The 20,551-nt window shown below is 34.4% G+C and overlaps 3 protein-coding genes across 5 annotated transcripts in view; all 3 read right to left on the reverse strand.

Moving 5' to 3' along the window:
- The window catches only part of LOC143921341 (uncharacterized), a 658,293-nt gene that overhangs the window by 271,544 nt on the left and 366,198 nt on the right, over positions 1-20,551 (reverse strand). The gene's annotated exons all lie outside the window — the stretch shown is intronic.
- On the reverse strand, positions 2,407-5,346 carry CarT (Carcinine transporter). 2 transcript variants are annotated; one of them, XM_077444421.1, is made up of 7 exons: positions 5,121-5,346; positions 4,699-4,865; positions 4,366-4,624; positions 3,512-4,144; positions 3,008-3,189; positions 2,756-2,934; positions 2,407-2,682 (listed from the first exon to the last, which is right to left on the reverse strand). In XM_077444421.1, exons 1-7 carry the CDS (start codon positions 5,344-5,346, stop codon positions 2,487-2,489), a joined length of 1,842 nt encoding a protein of 613 aa, XP_077300547.1. In that variant the 3' UTR covers positions 2,407-2,486. The 2 variants fall into 2 exon arrangements, with proteins under 2 accessions (XP_077300547.1, XP_077300548.1); XM_077444422.1 differs by having other exon boundaries at positions 4,699-4,869; positions 5,125-5,223.
- On the reverse strand, positions 7,156-14,775 carry Fs(2)Ket (Importin subunit beta Fs(2)Ket). Of its 2 annotated transcripts, XM_077444641.1 has the most exons (7): positions 14,404-14,775; positions 12,605-12,846; positions 12,346-12,526; positions 12,010-12,269; positions 10,911-11,097; positions 9,113-10,838; positions 7,156-8,988 (listed from the first exon to the last, which is right to left on the reverse strand). In XM_077444641.1, coding segments are annotated over exons 1-7 (2,655 nt in total). In that variant the 5' UTR covers positions 14,462-14,775; the 3' UTR covers positions 7,156-8,987. The 2 variants fall into 2 exon arrangements, with proteins under 2 accessions (XP_077300767.1, XP_077300766.1); XM_077444640.1 differs by lacking the exon at positions 7,156-8,988 and having other exon boundaries at positions 9,034-10,838.

The following is a 20,551-nucleotide window of genomic DNA, read 5'->3' on the forward strand; positions in this document are numbered from 1 at the left end:
GGATAATCTATCCGTATTTTTACTGTTTTTTACTTTTAATTCAATTTAAACTATTTATATATTAATATGTGTTTTTTTTTGTTTATTATTTTCAATTTGTAATTTTAATTTTTTTTTAATTTTTGATTTTTAAATTTTTTAATTCTCAATTTTTCAATTTTTAATTTTTATGTACAATTTTTAAAATCTTTTATTTTATTTGTTTTTTCTATTATTGTTGTTTTATTTTTTCTAATGTTTTTGATCTTTTATGTATTGTCTGGCCACAGTGTCATATTGGGGTGACCTGTGAAGACACTGTGGTATACTTGTATATTAAAATAAATAAATAAATAAATATAAGCATAATACAAATATTATATATAATAATTAGCGAGACATCTATGAATGTTATAGATAATAAATGTTTGAAATCATTCAAATAGTGGTGACATAGAGGGTAGGATGGTTTTTGCCAATTTGTTGGAGGAACCGCTTCACCAATAAAAAAAATCAGATTAATTGGCAAACTCTGATAGGAAGCGATCGACTTAAAGTCGGTTCGTTGATTATTCCGCACAAAGTGATCTCGCACACGTTACTAAAATTTCGATCACGTAACCCGAAAATTCCATCCATCGAAAGCTATCCACGCGGACTATCATATCTACTAACGAGAACTTGAATACCAGGTATTCCGTATTCGCGGTTTTCTATCTATCTAAATCTATTACATTGCGCAATCGCAATGTGTAATGGATTTTTTGTACTTTAAAATCCAGGTTGCTAATAAATTACACCGAGCAACAAAATATATCGAAGCGGAGACTAATCAATTTCTACTAATTTTAAGCTACTAAATTCTAATATGATAATGATTTTTGTAAATTTATTCTTGTTTGTGAGATATAATCGTTTAAAAAATGCGCAATTTTTACATATTTTTGGCTTTTGCAGTCTTTAATTGATAATCTTGTATTGCTGTGCCAATAGTGAATATTGTAATCAAAACTCGGATATTTTTATTGCCTTGAAATACTTATTATTAATTACCTTGCAGATTTTAAGTCAAAAATATACTTTTTTTCCACTCGTTTTCCTTGTGGCCTTCCTTTAATCCGATTACATTCTCTTAAATACTATTCCAACAATTTTGTCCACCTCTCGTCCATTCTTCTAGCTACGTGATCCACCTATTGCCGTTTTGATCTCTTCACTCACTCCGCTATATCCACTACCCCTTCATACTTCTCACCCACATATTCTATTCTCCATATTCCGTATCTGTCCTCGCTATGCCGAACATACAGTGTTCCACACTTCTTAGAATGAATAGTCATTGCTATCAGAATTAGTTTTATGATTTGAAGCTACTTCTAAAATGACACAGATTTATGGTAAATTAATCTACAAAAATAAAAGTACCATCGAGGGCATAAAAAACTCAGTAATGTTTCAAGCTTCTTAATTTTTTTAACTCTAAAACCCATATTGACGATTTTCAGAATTACATTGTTAAATAGCGATTAAAATTTATTCCAAATGAAAAAAGTCAAGGGATAGTATGTGTTGGTAAAATATTTGTGGGCTTGCAATAATGCTCTTATTCGATAATAGTATTATATATTTACAATTTTATGTTTACTAAATTACTATGTTCATACCTAAAAAAAATCGGATGAGACCAACCCATGACTTTATCTTTATATTTGAAGAATATAAAGTCAAAAAACAAAATTCGATAATTAAACATACATACACGTTCACACGTACCGGTTATGAGAACATTTTCGATACAAATTGAGTTGCAAATATAGGGAAACAATTACACTAGACAAAAGTTCTACTTCCGGCTGTCGGATTTTGTTCGAAATTTTTTGATTACTTACAAGCACAATAATTATTATACATATTAAATATCACGAAAATAAAAATAATTCAAAAGGTCAAAATAAAATAATGAAATATTGTTAGATCATGAAAACGTAATCAGTGATCGATTCTGAGTTCGAATTTTTACATGATCACAAAACTTCATCTATTGTTACTACGTACATAGATAAAATAAAAATATTTCTATATATGCTAGTCTAACATGGGTTTGCAAAAGATTTCAAAGATAACTAGCTGGTTTTGAATTTATTGTGATTCATTAGTATTGCGTATGTAGCTGAGATTCGTACAATCTATTGACTTATGCAAGATATGTAAGTGTATTCCAAAGAGTGATCTGATTATTTCTTATTGTACTTTATTCCTATTATTATAAATCTATTTGTAATTGCTATTGCATTCAAGGAATTATATAAAAATATAATTATATTTTTATGGGATTTTTAGATATGTTAGTGTGTAATCTATTTTCTTATTAGTAATATGCCTACACATTTTTTATTAGGATATTTTTTAATATAAACAAATTAAATTGAATATTTTGTAATTATTTTATTGAAAAATATATTACTTTAAAGAAAACACAACAACCAATTACATATAATTCTGTATATTTAAAACCAATAAGTAAGTTTCATTGTTCCATCGGTGACTCTCTGAGTGTCCATGACGCTCATTTGTCGCACAAGATGACGCATAGAATTTCGCCTCGGTATCTCCTCATTTTCACTCCTAAGATCGGTTATAAACGTTTGATTCATTTCCAGTTGATCTAAGTCTTCGTAGGATGCATCTGTGGCGGCAGGTGGTCTATAAAATTGCACATATTAGTATTATATGTAGTAATAATAAAAATCAAGTAAACAATTATTAGAAAGACAACCTTATTGGAATGCATCGTAGGCAGTCAACATAGGACCAATCTTTTCCAAATTCTTCTCCTTCCTCCAACGTTTGCGGCAGTTTATGATGCAAAGTCTCAGGTAGACGTAGTCCAGAAATCCCTCCAATCACAGATATACTTCCCATGATCACAAGCGGCATAGCTAGATTTTCTGATCCCTGATTATATTTCAATTAACATAATGAAACGGGAATATTAAACATTAGCAGTAGTATAATTTAGTAAGTTTACCAAGTAAGTTATAAACGGTATGACGATTAATCCAAGTCCACCTATATACGCTGATGTTCCAATTCCAACACCGCGAAGTTGCGTTGGATAGAGTTCTCCAGCAAATGGATAGATTATCAGAAATGAGGCAGATATTAATGATTTCGAAAACAGAAATAGCACTAATGTCGTGATCACAGCATCTTCAAAAATACAGATGGAAATTACATTTAATAAGTTTTAATTTCAAATAAAATGAAGTTATTTTATAAAAATAAAAATTGATCAAGCTTAATCGATATTTTAATCGACCTTCCTTTTGGAGATAAAAGAATGAAAATAAAATTAATTAGGTCGGTGTAAAAATATCTTCATTGTCTGATGCTTTGATATGATACTTGGAACTATTATATACATATATATATATATATATATATATATATATATATATATATATATATATATATATATATATATATATATATATATTTGATGTAAAAGCTTTATGATTTAATCTGGAAATACCTTGCGGTAATGACACAGTTATAATGCAACTGACACCACTCAGCACCATTGATAAACATAATGGCCATCGTCTTCCCCATTTATCCATTATGATCCAACATACAATATAGCTCGGAATTTCAACAGCAGATGCTAAAAAGAAGCTCACATACTGATTGCTCCCAAGAGACGGTCCATAATAACTTAATCCAACATAAACCATTTCATTGGCGAACCAATTCAAAGTAATCAAAAACGTTTTCAATCGCATATTAGGCGTTTTGCACAACGAGAATGCAGTGTAAGATTGCTGCAATCTTGCTTCTTCACTTTGCGTCCTTTTCATCATCATCAATTGCTTCAGCTTTTGTTTGAACGATTCAGGCAATTGTTTACCGTTGACTCTGGCGAGTTTTTCTAATATTTCTAAAGCTTCTCCCAGTCTACCTTTGGCGAGCAACCATCTTGGAGATTCCGGCAGGAAAAACCAATAAAAGTAATAAGCACAAAATGGCATTGATGTCACTAATGCCAAGTAACGCCAATCTCTGACCAAATAAGCAATCCCTGACAGAAATATGAGACCCAGCGTATAAAACATGCATGTAAGTACGGTAATAAACGATCTGTAATTCGGCCCCACAAGTTCTAAAGCTAAAATAAAAAGATAACAAATTTAATGCGTCATATAATACATCGGAAATGATGTGTCCTAGAGGTGGTTCGCAACAAGAAGCGGTTTTGCACTAGTGAAAGGGAATTTAGCATATATTCATGCTCAGATATATATTTTTTGCACTTCTAATCGCAAACCAGCTCTATAACGAATTCCATTACGAACTATGAATGCCAGGGTTATAAACAATATAACTTACATATGATGAAAGGTATTTGATAAACTGCTGGTATAGTCGAACCAACGATTACTCTGCTACTTGCCCACCAAGTAAAGTTTTGCGCTAGTGAAGTTAGTAAGCTGCCAATTATAAGCACGCTTAGACAGGTAAAATAAGATTTCTTGCGGCCAATTTTATCGTTAAGGAAACCAAAAAAATATACACCGACTGGTCCTCCAGCATTTAAAGCAACCAGTCCTAAGGTCGGGTATATGGCATGATCACAAACCAAATCAAACTAAAAAGAAACAGTTGAGTTCATATATAATAAACCATCTAAAACGTGTACTTGTGTGTAGTGTAGTGACTCACGTCTATCACCAAAGAAGATTCAACTTCAGATCGGTCGTACTCCCAGCCGTCCAAACACTTTTCCTTTTCCCACATCGGATCTGGTTCTGATCGTATTATATCTTGTAAAGACATTTCAGTCCAATTCATGCGATACCTCAAACATTTGTCGTATCCCCGATTCGAGTCTCCCTACAAAAAATATCTGTAAAAATGATACGGTTATACAATAACACAATCGCTTTTTTTTGTAAGGCGGGTTAAACGAGCGAAGCAACAATCCAATTACAAGCACGGAAGAACACGAATTTAGGATACAGGTTACGAAAGGGGATTAAGGTCTTACAAAATCGATTAAAACCACCGGACTTATGCAACTGAAATTCGACCTAATTTGAGAAACATTTTGATGACCTGCTTAAGTTCGGATTTCAATTACGTACTCACATCTTTGGGTATGGAGATTTGCTTGCGTTGTTCTGCAGTCATGTTTGTGTTATTGATCAAATACGGAACGGCACACCAGTGTTCGGGAACGTCCGTCATGAAGAGTTGATTGAAAGCTCCAAACCCACACGGGATACAAGCAGGCAAACACACCAACCAAAGCAACAATTTTTGATACAGACCAAACTCCCCCACGTGCGGAAGCAAATCATCCAAGTCCATGTCATTGTGAGTTGGCTTTTGTGTAAGCGTAAATAAAAATAAAATATCATATCTTTCAAATACATATAGACTAAAAGACAGCACTAGTCTTATCCATTATACATGTATGCTAAAAATAACATTAATTAAATGAATGACTTTATTATTAATATAGGGTAAATCAGACGATTATAACCTGAAACATTAAAACTTTAATTCATACATATTTAGGCAAGGAAGGTGTTGACCAGTGTCCCGGCCTATGGAAACACATCTGTTTTTAGAAGAAGTTTCTTTATAGTTCAGTATACAAGTATTATTGTATGTACGGCAAAGGAGGTAGTTGCTCGATAATGGAGGAGTGGGTTGGCTGAACTCCAGACGCTGGGGCTGGTGCACTGGTTTATATCCTGGTCGATCATTCTCTGAAGATTACTACGAGCTTGAAGTTGTTTTGTGCGTAGCTGTATGATGAGATCATGCTTTCGGGGGTTTCTATAGGCTCGCGATCGTTAATATGGAGCGAGTCGAATTGTCATTGCCCTTGTATAAGCCAAGATATTTCAGACAAGATCAGCTCGTGTAAGTGTAGCTTGTGTTTTATGGAGAAATAGATGAGATCATCGACCTCGATTTGGGATAGTATAAGTAGTACATATATATGAGCTAAAACTAAACTACATAGTATAGCATTATGCAAAAAGTCGCTTCTGAATATGTCACTCGTGAAAACTGTGGATCTACAAATGAATATTACGTTGGACAGATAATTTCACAAATGAGTGTTTTATCTCAGATGAATCCCAAAGAGCATCGAGAAAAACTTGAATACTTTGATTAAGCAATGCGACATATCAACTCTTGCATCTTATTATCCAAAAGAAGATCTACAGTAGGAGAATCGTTGGAAGAAGGACGCCCTGACTGAAAAACCCGAGGCAATGAAGTACCACTAAACTGTTCTGGACGGCCAGCAAAATTATCAAAGCAAATATGATTGCCGACGTCCGGTAACAGATAAAGTATTGAAGTGTGAGCTCATTATGTTGTCTATCAATATCTATCCATTAATGTCATCCTTCCACTGCTTGATAGTTTGAGGTTGATGAAAATACAATAGGAAGAAATCAACATCTCCAAAAGGAAGGCCAACCAAAATATATCCAATCAAAAATAAAAAAGGAGAATTTATACATTCACTTGTGCCCAGTCCTGTAATCTATCAGTGATATTACTAAAAAAAAATAAGATTGTGGTAAAATGCAATTCTATGTATGCAGTTTGCATTCATTTGGGTAATTAAAATGATCATCTTTGAGTTGCTAATCGTCTAATTGTTTCCGTTCCACTCTGTATATGCGAAATATGTAAGTAATATTATCCGATTAAATGATATCATTGAAAGTTTATTCTAATACTCGATACGTTTAAGGTTGAAACCTTGACACACAGCTCAAGGGCTAGCTCAAATGAAATCCACTTACCGTGTGTGCGTCTCTGGTAAGCCGTGCGGTGCTCTTCGGTGACTGTTCCATGATGAAATGATATGTATTGATACTTACAACATATCGTGAGGAAGAAACCTTACATTTCTACGTAATGCGTCTATGTTGGTGTTTATTTATAATCGAATACATTCGAAAGTGTAGGTGACTCGTAGTCTGCTCCGCTGTTGTTGAGTGTTTTGAATGTTATTAATGCAGAATGAAAGTGTTGTGGTGTATTATATATATATACTAGAAGATGAAGAAAGTGAATGAGATTGGATATTATGTATACGAATGAAAGTTGTTGAAGGACATTGTTGATAGAAATAAATACAAGATTGTTCAATGAATCTGTTTATTGAATTCAGTATTCATTTAATACAGAAATAATCGTGAAAGATTATTCATAAATTTACGATCGAATGAATACAAAGAAAAAAAAATATAGATTTTTCTACAAAAATACAATGAATATGATTAAAAAACAGAATTAAAACTTTAATGGATTTTGTTAAGATTTAATTAGCAAACATTTTAAGTGGGTGGTACGGTTATAGAGCGAGTGTAGACTGGAACGAGTCTCTGACACACAAATCGTCACATGGCACAATAAGACATCAGACGATAGTTCACAAACATTCCGATCCCTCGCATTCGCCGAGATTCAATAAAAACAATATTCAAACACACAACTTTCGGGTATCTCTATAAAAACGCTTCAGAAAATACATAACATTCATATAAACAAACAGATCGTCTTCAATAACAAAACATACACATGATTTGCGATCAAATACACAAATTTCGCTTGTCTTATTGTTAATAGTCACCATCAATTTTTTATTTTTTTTATTATTGTTATCACGTTCATGCATACAAAATTTCATTCTCTCGTTTTCGTCTTCAGACATATTCATCATATATATATCTAGCATATTTACACATTCATACATCTTAATTCACTAGGATATCATAGGACGCAATATCACACAATCAGGAATTGTTTAAACGTTGGGAGGGCTCCTCTTATGAACCCTGCAAAATATCTAAAATATTAATTTACATTAAAAACATACACTCGACAAATGCATTCGAGTGGACAACAAATCAGAGCCCTCCCAAATCACAGTTTTCACATTATCGTTTTTGTTTAGTTAAAGCAAATAAGTCTAAAATTTGTTAGATTTAATATACAAACTGCATAAGACCAGGCTTGGTCCGTTCAGCGAGTTCACCGCGTTTGGTGTTTCATTTTAACACTGCCAACGTTGGCAGGAATATTGGAAGGTGGTTGGCTCTAGCCAGCATACCATAGGCAGAGTCTCAGTTCCTCAATTGTTCAAAATTGAATCAAGTGTTAAAATTTTAACATATAAAATCGATAAAAATAATGCAGGTATGCTGCAGTGACTTGAAATAAGAAGCCAGCCAGCTGGCACTCTTAATTTGTGCCTTGGTGTTTGTGAGCCCGTCGGCCAAATATTTGTAAAGGGAATGATGTCCGACGGGTTCACAAACGGTTTCGAAAACTACTTAAGAGATAAACTTATGTTCCGGCGTTATAGCACCGATCGCGCCACGCTTGCACGATTTGATTTTTTCCCCCCGTGAATTTACACACCGAGAAACGCCATAACGCCGACGCATAATACTAGAAAATGCATAACTAAACAACTCCGAGTTGCCTTTCAGTCATCGTACACATAATTAAGTCAAAGTTCATTCTTTGATTCAAAATCTCTCACAATCACTCAACCTTATTTATAACACTACTTCAACTTCCACGGCATACGTTTAGCTTTCCATCACAGGAACCTTCAGAAGATGACTTGATCACTCACTGCTGAATTAAGATTCCTTATACCACTTCCACTATTGACAAGAGCGATAAACAGAAAAAGTTTAACGATATTCTAAAATTTAAATGGATAATTAAGTTTGGCAATGATTTTTTCACTTTCACTGTATCACATCTTAATTTTGCAGTTAAGTTTCACTTAAAGGCATAGTGAAGGTTGTGTGAACTATTATAAAATATTTCCAGTGACTAAACACTATTCAATATTTAAACTTTTACAGAACAGCGTTGTAAAATAAATTATTTGATTTTTTAAAACTGATAAATTTCTTGACTGATCTTTATTAAAACCCTTCTTGGATTAATAAAAAGCGGATTCTGAAAAAAGTCACAGACTTAATACCAGAAATTATAGTCGTGAAAAGTAGTGAAATTCGAGTATATAACAAAGAAAATAATTTACAAAAAAATCATAAAAAAAAAACAAAAAATATGTATTTACCAGCTAGCAACTGCTTGGGATATGGATTTTTTCAATTCTCTCAATTCTTTCGAAGCCCAATTCACAGTGCTTACTATGCGGTCTTGACCCGACCGCTTTCCCTGCTGCAATATATTTATAATGGGTTGTACGTCTAAAAGCTGTAAAGATGGAGGACCGAATCCTTGGCAAAGGTCACCGACTAGACCGGCAATGATGGCGACCTGATTGTCAGTGTGCATTGGTTCTTCAGCTATGACTATCATAAAGTGAATAATATCAGGAACGTAAGGCTGCACGAGCGATATCTCCGCCCTCGGCTTCCGTTCGTCCCCTTTAAAACCTTGAATTATACCAGTGTACGCCTCCAAAATACTCTCTCGGAGACGGTTCAGATGATCCCGCCTGTCGATGTCGGTGTGAACCATCGGAACTTGGGAAGCCTGCAATAACATTTTCATAACGATATCCAAATATTTCATAAACTCGGGACCGATGACGAGCGCGATGTCTCCAAACACCCAGAATATCTGAGGTTTTATCGACTGGTCGATGGTGGAATCCTGCAGATTTTCGAGCAGAAGTGTCATGAATTCGTCACAGTATGGTAAAACATTGTTTTTAATCGCCCTGCATATGTCGCCGACGAGTCCGACAGCTGTTCCGCACACTTTGTGGTCACTCCTGTTTTTGAGACCCAGATAGAGATAGTCCTTGAATGAATCCATATACTTGAGAAACTTGTCGTTTAGAGCTTCGGCGAGATATCCAGCTGTCATCAGAGCGTCCTCTTGAATACCACCCTCCTTGCCACTACTCGAACTTAGCATTGTCAACAAAGCGCCCATTACGGCATCCGAGATCTTCGGAGCGTCTTCGGGCGTGATTCTTTTAAGAATAGATTGCAATGTCGCACAAAGCAGTGATTGCAGGTCGTAGTACTGATTCCTATCCGATTGACAAGATATGTGATTGTCCATTTGGAGGACTTTTTGTAACCTGTCGAGTATTACCATGGTGATTTGTTGTACGGTTGAATAGCAATCGTTGGGTGCATTTTTGACCATCACCATCAGAGCTTCGTATGCGGCAGTTCTTAGATTGTGCTGCGAGGCATCAGCACGATCACTATTTTGTAAGAGTTGTTGTATGGTAAAGTTAAAGTATTCAGACATAATGGACGTGTCGGGGAAGTCCATGTCGTTTGGTTTAGACGCTTTGAACGCCGCCTCCGATAGACACGTGATGACGAAACAAACGGTGGCGGCGACGGATGGCTCTCCGGTCAAGCCGTTCAGCAAGCATTCCATCAAAGGTTTGAAATACTTTTCGTTCAACGCTGCTTCGGGGCAAACTTCACAAACACGGTTAAGAGTCCAAGCCGCGGTGTCCTTAATAGCGACGACGTTATCGTACATCCTTTCTATCAAGGTAGGCATGGCTTGGTCGATGAGAGGTATCAACGTTTCGGTCTTCAAACCGCCGAGAACGGAACCGAACGCCATCACAGCCGCGTCTCGTAATCTCCACTCGCTCGATTGTATGTTTTCATCGATGAATGGCAAGACAAACGGTAAAACGTCATTGCTGCAACAGTTCGAAAGGAGTATCAAACAAACCGAAGCCGCTTTAGGTGGGTTCCATTCGTCAGAGTCTTCCTGCTTCGTCAACTTGTGGAGCAGCACGGGCGTTATGTATTCAAGCGCACTTCTCGCATAGTGCCGAGAGATACGAATCGGAGAGAATCCTGTCAAAAATTACAGCATATAATCAAAATGTATAAACAAAACATACTTTATAAACAAGTGTAATTATTTACCAGCATCCATTTCATCAGATGCTTCATTCGCTAGATCAATTTCCTCTTCACTGATACTGGACCAAAACTCAATACCTTGCAAAGCCACTTCGTCAATGTCGGATCTCATAGCTTCCAGCGTAATAGGAAACAGTGCACCAGGCATATACGGTTCCATGAATTGATAATATAATGATAAAATTTTGACCTAGAAAATAAATGCAAAGTAATTAGACACATCTTTATCATCATATTAACATTGCTTGTGTGGGTGAAAGTCAACACAAAACAGTATATCGAATTTGATGATTCCAAATTGATAACTACATACAGTAGAACCTCGATTATCCAGATCGTTAAAAACATACACAAATTTTACGATTTTGCTGCTTTGAAATGCATAACATAAAAATTCGAAAATAAGATCGGGAAATGAGTCAGCTGTCTTCAAAATTCAATACCCAAAGGAAGTTTGTTTCTAGAAAATTTAATCGCGATTTCAATATTACCAATATGAAAAAGAAAATGTGTTGTATTATCATTAAAAGACAAATTAGATATGATCGATGCTTTAAAAAGTGGTGTCTCAGGACGTTTCTTGTCAAATAAATATGGAGTTCATATGTCAACGATCTCGGATATAAAAAAAGCAAAGTGAAAAAATTATTAAGTTTACTGATCGTTTAATGTCAGCAGATGGAAGCTCAGAGCTTAAGGTTATGAAAAAATCAGGAAATGAAAAAGTCGAAGTGTATTTTTATGTGGATCAAAGATCAAAGACGATCGTATGGACAGTCAATATCTGGTCCATTATTGTATGAAAAGTATTCGCGATTTGGCAGCATCAAAAAGAACGGCTAACTTTGAGCAAAAAACCATAATTGAATTTCTTAATAAAGAATAATATTGATCTTCATGTTATTATCTATGTAAATGTAGACAAATAAAAATGATTCATACTGAATGTACACGTCTTTCCCTATCAATTGTGATTATTTCCGATTATCCGGACTACCTTCAGCCCCAATTAGTCCGGATAGTCGAGTTTCTACTGTATTTGCACAGTAACCAAATAAACATTCATATTTGTATGCATAGTAGATTACACGCTCAAACTTACGAGACATTGCAGTGCCGAGACACTGATCCGTCTATCGAGTGATTGGGTAGCCTCGCAAACGACTTCCATAATAAAATTGCGTTCATTTTCTTTATCGAAATTAGCTTTTGTAAATTCTAGCGAATTGTTCAGTGCAACGGTAGCCGCCAGCCGGACATGAGTGCTAGGTTCACTCGAACGCATACCATGAATGATAGCAGTTAATATTTGATTACACTGTTCAATGAGTACGTCCGAGTTGATATCTTGGCAGATGTATCCTGAAAATATTATTAAAAATTTAGATAGATGTTTCATGGGAAACGTTTAAACTTCAAAATTTCAAATCGAATTTACCAATGGCTTCTAGCGAAGCTTCCTTTTTCAACTCGGTCGAATTGAGATTGACGACGTTATCGACTAAATGGGGTATCAGCTCGTTCCATTGCTCGACGGGGAGTTCTACGACGGCGACGTAAGCGACACACTGAGCTGCGGAACTGGGTCGACAGCTCTCCGTACCGAGTGCGGATAAAATCTACAAGCAAAATATAATTATTAGATTCGATCAACAAAAAGAGCACTGAAATCGATAATATACAATCAAAAGACTCACATTCTTCTTTATGTATGCTTTAACGTCGTGCGGAAACGAGAGCCATCGCTGTTGATATTGATTATTACGCACCAAATCTTTGGATGTCAAATGATTTTTAAGTTGCAATCCAGCGGCCATTCGTGCCACTTGACTGTTGCCACCGTGTACGAGTACATCGGATAGCATTTTAATGAAATGACTAAGATTGGTTTCGGCAGCATGTTCGAGGTATTTCTGTGCCGTTTCCAATTCATTTTTATCTGGAAAATGTAAAGAAAAAATTAATAAAACAACTACGAGCATTATCATCGTTTCACATGCCAAATGTTTCACTAACTGTAACAGGTGTGTACTTGCAATGTTAAAAGATTCGAATTTATTATTGAATAGCAAGCAAATATGACCGTTCATTAAACATTATAACAGTTTTAATCGGCCGATTGCTCAGTAAAAAAAAAAGTAAATACATATTAATACAGGTGCCAACTCCATATCATATATGTAATTTTTGCTTCTACTCGTCGCTATATTTGTCGATTCAAACATCGGCACTTTTATTTCACATACCTTACGAGAGTAGAGATTTCTTCGTGGAAATGTAATCATTGACTCACTATGACGATACAATTTCAATCGCCTTCACTTGGCATATTAATCTGGGCAATTTGTTTGACTTACAGATTATCGAAACGGTGACTTCATAATTGAATCAACACTGGTGTTGATTTCATTTTATTTAAAATTGAATCAAACAAAATATGTCGTACACCAAGTTTTTCTTCAATACTGTTATATTTGATACTATTATCAAGAGAATAAAATTTTGATTAATTTCCAAAGAACTTTTGCTGTATTTTAATCTTAATCTGCTATATTGACATAAAATAAAATAATATACATTTTATTCCTCATATAATAAAAAAATATTAAATTTATTTTTATTACTCTGATAAATTTCTAAGACGAGTGAGATTAATATTAATTAAGATTGGGCATAGAAAAATTTCCTCATCTGATATGACTCGTGTCGATTTATATATTTTTTTATTTTTATTATAGAGTACTCTAATGCGTCACTGTGGCCAGTCACACAATCATAACACAAATAAAGGTGTATAAACTCTACGATATTTATAATTGATAAAATCAACCATGGTCGTTGCTCCACAACCACTCAACCAGTTCAGCGCAGCTTACATAAAACAGGTCAATTTCACCAGCAACTCGGTTGAGCAGATATATCTAGATATTGGAGACATTGCCAACATATTGGTGCAAGCTACAGGAGGGGAAAACAAAACAAGATTCCTCAAGTCTCCGAACTCACTAGGTGTATAAAACTTATACTGATCAAAAACCTGAGGATTGTATAATAACCCATTGAATAGCTTAAAAATATAGCATATGCAACATACGCGTGAATCATCATCTTACAAATTGAATAAACAAGTCAACGAGCAGACAATGGGGAATGTGTTCGAACGTCGTACATTTCAAATATTTGGCAAGTGTCGTTGGGACGGGGAAGCGAGTGCTATGGCCAAAAAATGGGAGCCGAACGATCGGTTTGACAGATGCCGCCAAGACTCATGGTCACGCTTCAGAGAGCGGGGGGCTCCTCATTTGCGGTGGGGGGCCGAGGGGGGGCGGAGGCGGGGACGGGGGACGGGGGGAGGGGTTCAAGGAAACGAGCGCGTGGTGCGCACGTGCGCGCTTGTATGTGGGTGTGTGTGTGTGTGTGTGTGCATGGGAAGCGCGTGTGTGACGTGTGTGGTGGTGGTGGTGGTGGTGGTGGTGGTAGTGGTGAGGTGTGTCACCTGGAGAGATGGTCTTCTCTAGAATCTGCACGAGCTGCAGGCCCGCCTCGGAATGCATGACTGCAGTTGGGGCTGCAGCGGTGGTGGGCGCCACTGCACTGATCGCCGGTCACTGGCAACTGGCAACTGGTCGCTGGTCGCTGGTCGCTGGTCGCTGGTCGCTGGTCACTGGTGATTGGTCACCGGTCACCGGTCACCACTCCGCAGCTGATCGCCAAGCCGCGACGACAGCCGACACCCAGCAGCCAGCAGTCGGCAGTCAGCAGTCAGACCGCTGATCGACGATCGCCGATCGCCAACCGCCCCTCCGACACCGCCGTTCGCCAATCACCAATCGCCAATCGTCGTTCGGCCTCGGCGACCACCCGAAGCGCACTCGACACCCACTTACACGTCCATGTCCCAACACTGAAAACATCATGTTTTTACATTTACACCCTATACATGTCGCTAATTTATTTATTTTCACTGATAAAATTCAATTTACAACAATATGCAATGAATAAAATTTATAATCTTTTCGTTTTTTCACTGAACTTTGAATGAATTCAGCGAATGGCACTATCGTATGGCTGTCATAATCAGAGAAATGTTATAATCATAGAAGTAGAATGCATATAATCGTTCTCAGCCTCCAAAAATGTTGATACAACAAATCTGCATGGCAGAGTTTGTTCATTGTTTGCTAAACTTCGTCTATCTCTCTCTTGTCTCTCTCTTCGATGGCTCGCTTTTAGACGATACTTTTGTTGGTAAACGGACTACTAGTCATATGTAAATCAGTCACAGGACAACCGATCGGTCACACGTGATCACCTGTCACACTAAAACTGGTCACACCCTAAAATCAGTCAACCAGTTTTCTCGTGACCGATTTTAGGGTGTGACCAGTTTTAGTGTGACGGATGATCACGTGTGACCGATCTAGAGCGACCGGTTGTCCTGTGACCGGTTCACATTTGACTAGTAATCACCGAACCACTTTTGTTAACAATGACCATTTTATGCATTCTACTTCTATGGTTATAATAATAGAAGTGACTTTTTCAATAAATTGCCTGTGTCAAAATAATAAGCGTACCGTCTTCATAACTACGAATATATATGCTACAACGTACGGAATATAATCAGGGTCATCATATATTTGCTACGGCAATTGGATTATTGGTCACATCACGATCGCTCAAAATAAAATTTTTGCAATGAAATTTGTGAATACGGAATATTTGGCACTCGAGTTCTTGTTAGTATGATGGACTTTTCAGCTGCCAGATTTTAGTGACTTTTGGGTGAGCGCTTTGTGACCAATAATCAGTAATCACCGAACCATTCACTACAGGAATAAAAGTTTTATTTTGATATAGATGTATTTATAATTTGAGTATATGGTGATGTTGGGTGTTGGTAGCCAATCCGTTTTTCTCAATTGGCGGATTGTTTTTAATCACTTTTTTTGTATTTGTCTGTCCTTGGGAACTCTTAAATTAACGTGTAGTGTATAGTTTCAACAAAAATATGTATAATATAAAATGAACGATGTTTATATTAATTAAACTTAAATAATTGGTTATTAATATAACTGAGTGCTCAGCACTGCCAAGAGAAATTTTTTCACTTTTATATAAAAATAATTTTTACATTTCTCTGGTGCTACCCTTGAAATTTTATGTAGAATGCGGGCGATCGCCATGAAATTTTTAAAAACTGTCAAACTACGATGTTAATTGAATAATATGTTGCTTAAATGATCAATTTACTTATAAAAATGTATCCCATATTGTTTATTGTGTGTTTTTGAATGCACTTGTTCATCTTGCGAGTTTGTGCAATTTTTAACGATGCACTTGTTCATCTTGCGAGTAATATAAACAAACAGAAAAGTTTTTATCGGACATACGTCGAGCACCAAGCATTAAACAACTATCGCTGAAATTATTTGAATAGGTTCGTGGACATTCCTCAATTGACAACAATATGACGCCTAAAGCCATTTCTATTATTATAACATTTATCTGGCCATAATTGTTGCACAACCAAAATTTGCGCAATCTTTTAACACAAGTTTATCAAATCTAAAATAAAATAACTGGACGATTCAATTTTAGGGATTAATGGGCGATTCAATTTAATAAAACCAAATAGAAACCTACCAAGATATATTCTCTCTGACAACTCTCTGTAACAGACCGAGTGTAATTTTATTTTTTATTCATTCTCTTTACGCCCCTTCAGTGATTTCAAACCGATTCGGCTAAATATCGCTCGTGTGTACACAAATCGTCATCGCAAATCATAGAAAGGTCAGATCGGCCGATAAATCGTAGCGATATATCGCCGGAGATGAATCGTAACTATATAAAACGGTATACAAAAAGCAAGGTGGTGGAAATAATTTATTGTTTACATATCGGACAGTCAGCTTCTTCAATTTATTAATTTTCTTCGAATCGGTTCAACAAATTGGATAATATAATATCTGTGCGAAATGTAACATCGGATAACTATTAGAATATGGACTTAAAACTATAATAAATTATGTCTCTTCATTTCAAATAATATCTATAGCTACACTATTTTAAAAACTATACATATTCTATGCGGGTGATTTGTTTCAGTTTTGTTGAAAATGTTTTGTATGTTGCTGTCAAATTACGGCCAAACAGCACGTGGTGATTAAGCAACGGCTTGTTTGAATTTGAAATGAGGTGTTAGTTGATGCTGGACATTGTACCGAAAATGCTTTGCAGATAAATTACAGTATTGTTGAATACCGAGTAGAACGTTTAAAACTAGTTTCGTAAATCGTTGCGCAACCGAATATTCTGGAATGTTGGCGAATCTTATTGGCAACTGTCAGTTGTGAGTGCACGCGTAAGCAACAGAAATAAGACGAGTGACTTTCTGCCAGTGGAAATAGTTTGTCGTGTAAAATTGAATTAAAAAATATACAATTCTTTTTAAATTTAATCTCGATTGGGTTGAAGGGAAAGGAAGTTAAATGAAAGAAAATCGTATAGGCTCAATATATAATTTTTAAAAAATTTTTGAACCATACAAATAAAGTACATATTTATTTATTGACAAATGGCATTTATTCAGGTATTTTAAAAGACATTTTAACACAATGTTTTTATATCTTTAAGAATAATCTGTCGAAAATGATTTTAAAACAGATAATGATGTTATTTTTAAGAAATACTCTTACATTAAATAATTAATAACAAGTTGGCTTTAAAAATTAACACTAATATTAAAAAAGGAAATTCTACACAATATACTTTATTTATTTATCTAATAATAGACATCTACATATACAACATCAAAACATTCAAATAAAAAGGTAACTCAAGAGGAGACGTATTCCTAAAAATTAAAAAAATCTTACAATGTATGGTTTTATCTATAATTTGATGTTGTGCTGTAAAAATAGGTAATATTTTATATATATTAATAAAATTTAAAAATCTGTATTACACCTAACACAAGGAAATATTGAAGTAACTAACCGAGAAGAGAATAATTCAGATAATTACAAAACATCAATGCATTACCTCCGAGTCTTTTGATTAACTGAATTATCCTCCATAATTAAACATTATACAAACAATTATTTTAAAGATTAAAATGAAAATTTTCATTTCGTTCTGGATAATGAACATTCTTCTTTGTAAATATTGTATAAGATTTCGATGACAATTTTTCAAAATATTTTCCTACGGGTTCTATAAAACAGTTTATGTGAAAATAATTATTCTTCATACTTTGTTATAAATAGGAAACATAATTTGATAACATTGGTTTAAAGAAATATTGACAGAAATCTTATACACTCATAAGGTAACCTTTTATTAATTAAGCACAATAAATAGTTTTTGGGGACGGTAACATTTTTTTGTTTTCTGTTTTAGGAAAATATGAGAAATGTGCACTTTTAATTACATTTATTAAATTTTACTTTTTTATAAATTGTTATTAAAGGCTTGAAAAATGTCTCGAAATCTCATCGTTAATCAATTACAAACTTTACTCAAAGTCCTTTAACAAACATCAATTGATATGTTTCTCTTCAAACTTTAAAGAAATATTTGGACATTTTTTTTTTGTAAATACGCTATTATTCTATCATGTAATTTAAAAGTATACATACAAAGGTATCCTCCAAATCCATTTCAATGTAAATAACATATATATGTATGTACACATATTTAGGAAAATAGAGTTGTGTCCGAAAATGAAAAACGAAGAAACTGGTTCAAAATATGAAAGTCTTTTTTTTATATAAAAATGTATAATTTGATAGTGAGTAAGAAAATTTAGATATTATATTATTTTACTAACCGAGTCATTCACGATTTAAAAAATCCCCTTTTTGTTCATTTCTTTCATCAAAATACCACCTCTTAATGTCAATCAGTCTATATTTTAATCTCCCAGCTGTATTCAATTTTAGCAAACCATTGATTTGTTCTAAAATACACATCTCTCTTCATATACATTCGAAGGCATCGTTTTAAAGCTATAACTAATATAATTGAAAGTAGAGTTATGTGTTTGTTTATACATACCGCAAACTTACTTCTTTTTTTTTGTTGATTTATTTAAGTTAAGAAGGCGAAAAAAGCATTAATAAAGTAAGAGACCAAATGTGAGATTTCGGAGTTTCAAAATTGGAACATACAATTGAGTATTTCTTTTAATAAATAACTGTCCATAGTTCAACTAAGACAGTGTGTATTAAATGCGATTCATTAAACATATATGTATACCTAACTACGTACATTATAATAAACGAACATGTAATGTATAAAATAAAATAAAAAGTTTTCTCTTAACATGTGTGCTTGAACTTTTTGTTAAGGTGCAAAATGATTTTGTACAAATAAAGGTACGTATTAAATGGCACCATTTTGAACTGTTACATACACATATACATATGGCAGGTAAAAATATCCAAAAATTCGCATGACTCTTAATAAATTTTACATTCATATCAATAATATACATTAAGTATTCTATGTTTCATTTCGGAAATTTATGTTTCATAAAGAATATATTGGACATTTTGTCGTGGTCTTGAAACGTGTTAACTTTCATACTCGTCATAGGCAAGCGGGATTAGTATATGTGATTTTTACTCTAATTTACTAATTAATGATTGGTAACAGAATGGAAGGACATTGACACACTTTACAAGTATAGTTATTGTGTAAACTGTATATATAATAATAGTATTACATTTAATTGAATTCAGCAAGAAAACACTATTGTTAAATTGTTGATCCTAAAGTGCAGACAGTTTTTGATGTGTTATTTTTTTTTCACTTTAAACATACTAAAAATAAACATCTAACATAGATTTTCCATTAAATTTAAATTTTGATTTCCTAGCACGAGTGACTAGTTATATCGCAATAGTTAATTTTGCAACATTTTAACATCTTAAATAACAGTTGCATGGTAACTGGGATTCATATTATATATAGTATATATATAAAATATCACTTAATTCGAATGATTATAGTCATCGTTGGTACATCAGTTTTTCGGCATATCGCAAATGGAATTAATATTATTTTAATATATTTTTTTTATATATTATTTTTTTTCATTATTTTTTTTTTGGGTTTTCTTTTCCAGTAGTGTCAGTATCGAGTAAGAAGGCAAGATTACATGTAAACGATACAGGTTAAATTCATAAGTATAAAGTCTTAGTAATACGTCTATGTATATATTGTAAATATACATTATTCTAAAGTCGTCGTTTGCCTGAGATTCATCGATATAATTATAACAATACGACCTTAAAAACCCCAAATTCATAATGCATTATATATTTACTCTAGGTCCGTGGATTTTCAAACCATTTCACCCCTGCGGTTAAATACAAATAATTTTATGTCTTTCCTTTTTCAAAAATTCTTGCAAAATAATGTTCATAATCATACAGAGGGTCCATTCTTTGCGAATATATGCAGTAAATTACAGGTTTTCAGTGTTTATAGCTGATCTACATAGGAAATGAAACGTTCGCCACCGAGTCGTGGCGATGCTCGCGAGCATTACTGTAAGGCACTCTATGTAGTGTGTACACGTCATGATGCCACAAACGAATCATCAATGACATCAAAGCGAACATCTCTGCCATCCA

Source organism: Arctopsyche grandis, chromosome 13 (assembly GCF_051622035.1).
Source record: "Arctopsyche grandis isolate Sample6627 chromosome 13, ASM5162203v2, whole genome shotgun sequence".
NCBI classification, from domain to species: Eukaryota; Metazoa; Arthropoda; class Insecta; order Trichoptera; family Hydropsychidae; genus Arctopsyche; species Arctopsyche grandis.

Bases quoted from the DNA above. Each gene is read 5' to 3' on its own strand.
- CarT (XM_077444421.1), bottom strand. From the start codon at position 5,346: ATGGACTTGGATGATTTGCTTCCGCACGTGGGGGAGTTTGGTCTGTAT. The intron at 3,190-3,511 runs GTATTTCCAGAT...GTATTTTTGAAG, and splicing joins AACTGTGTCATTACCGCAAG to ATGCTGTGATCACGACATTA. The intron at 2,683-2,755 runs GTTGTCTTTCTA...GCAATTTTATAG, and splicing joins CTACGATGCATTCCAATAAG to ACCACCTGCCGCCACAGATG.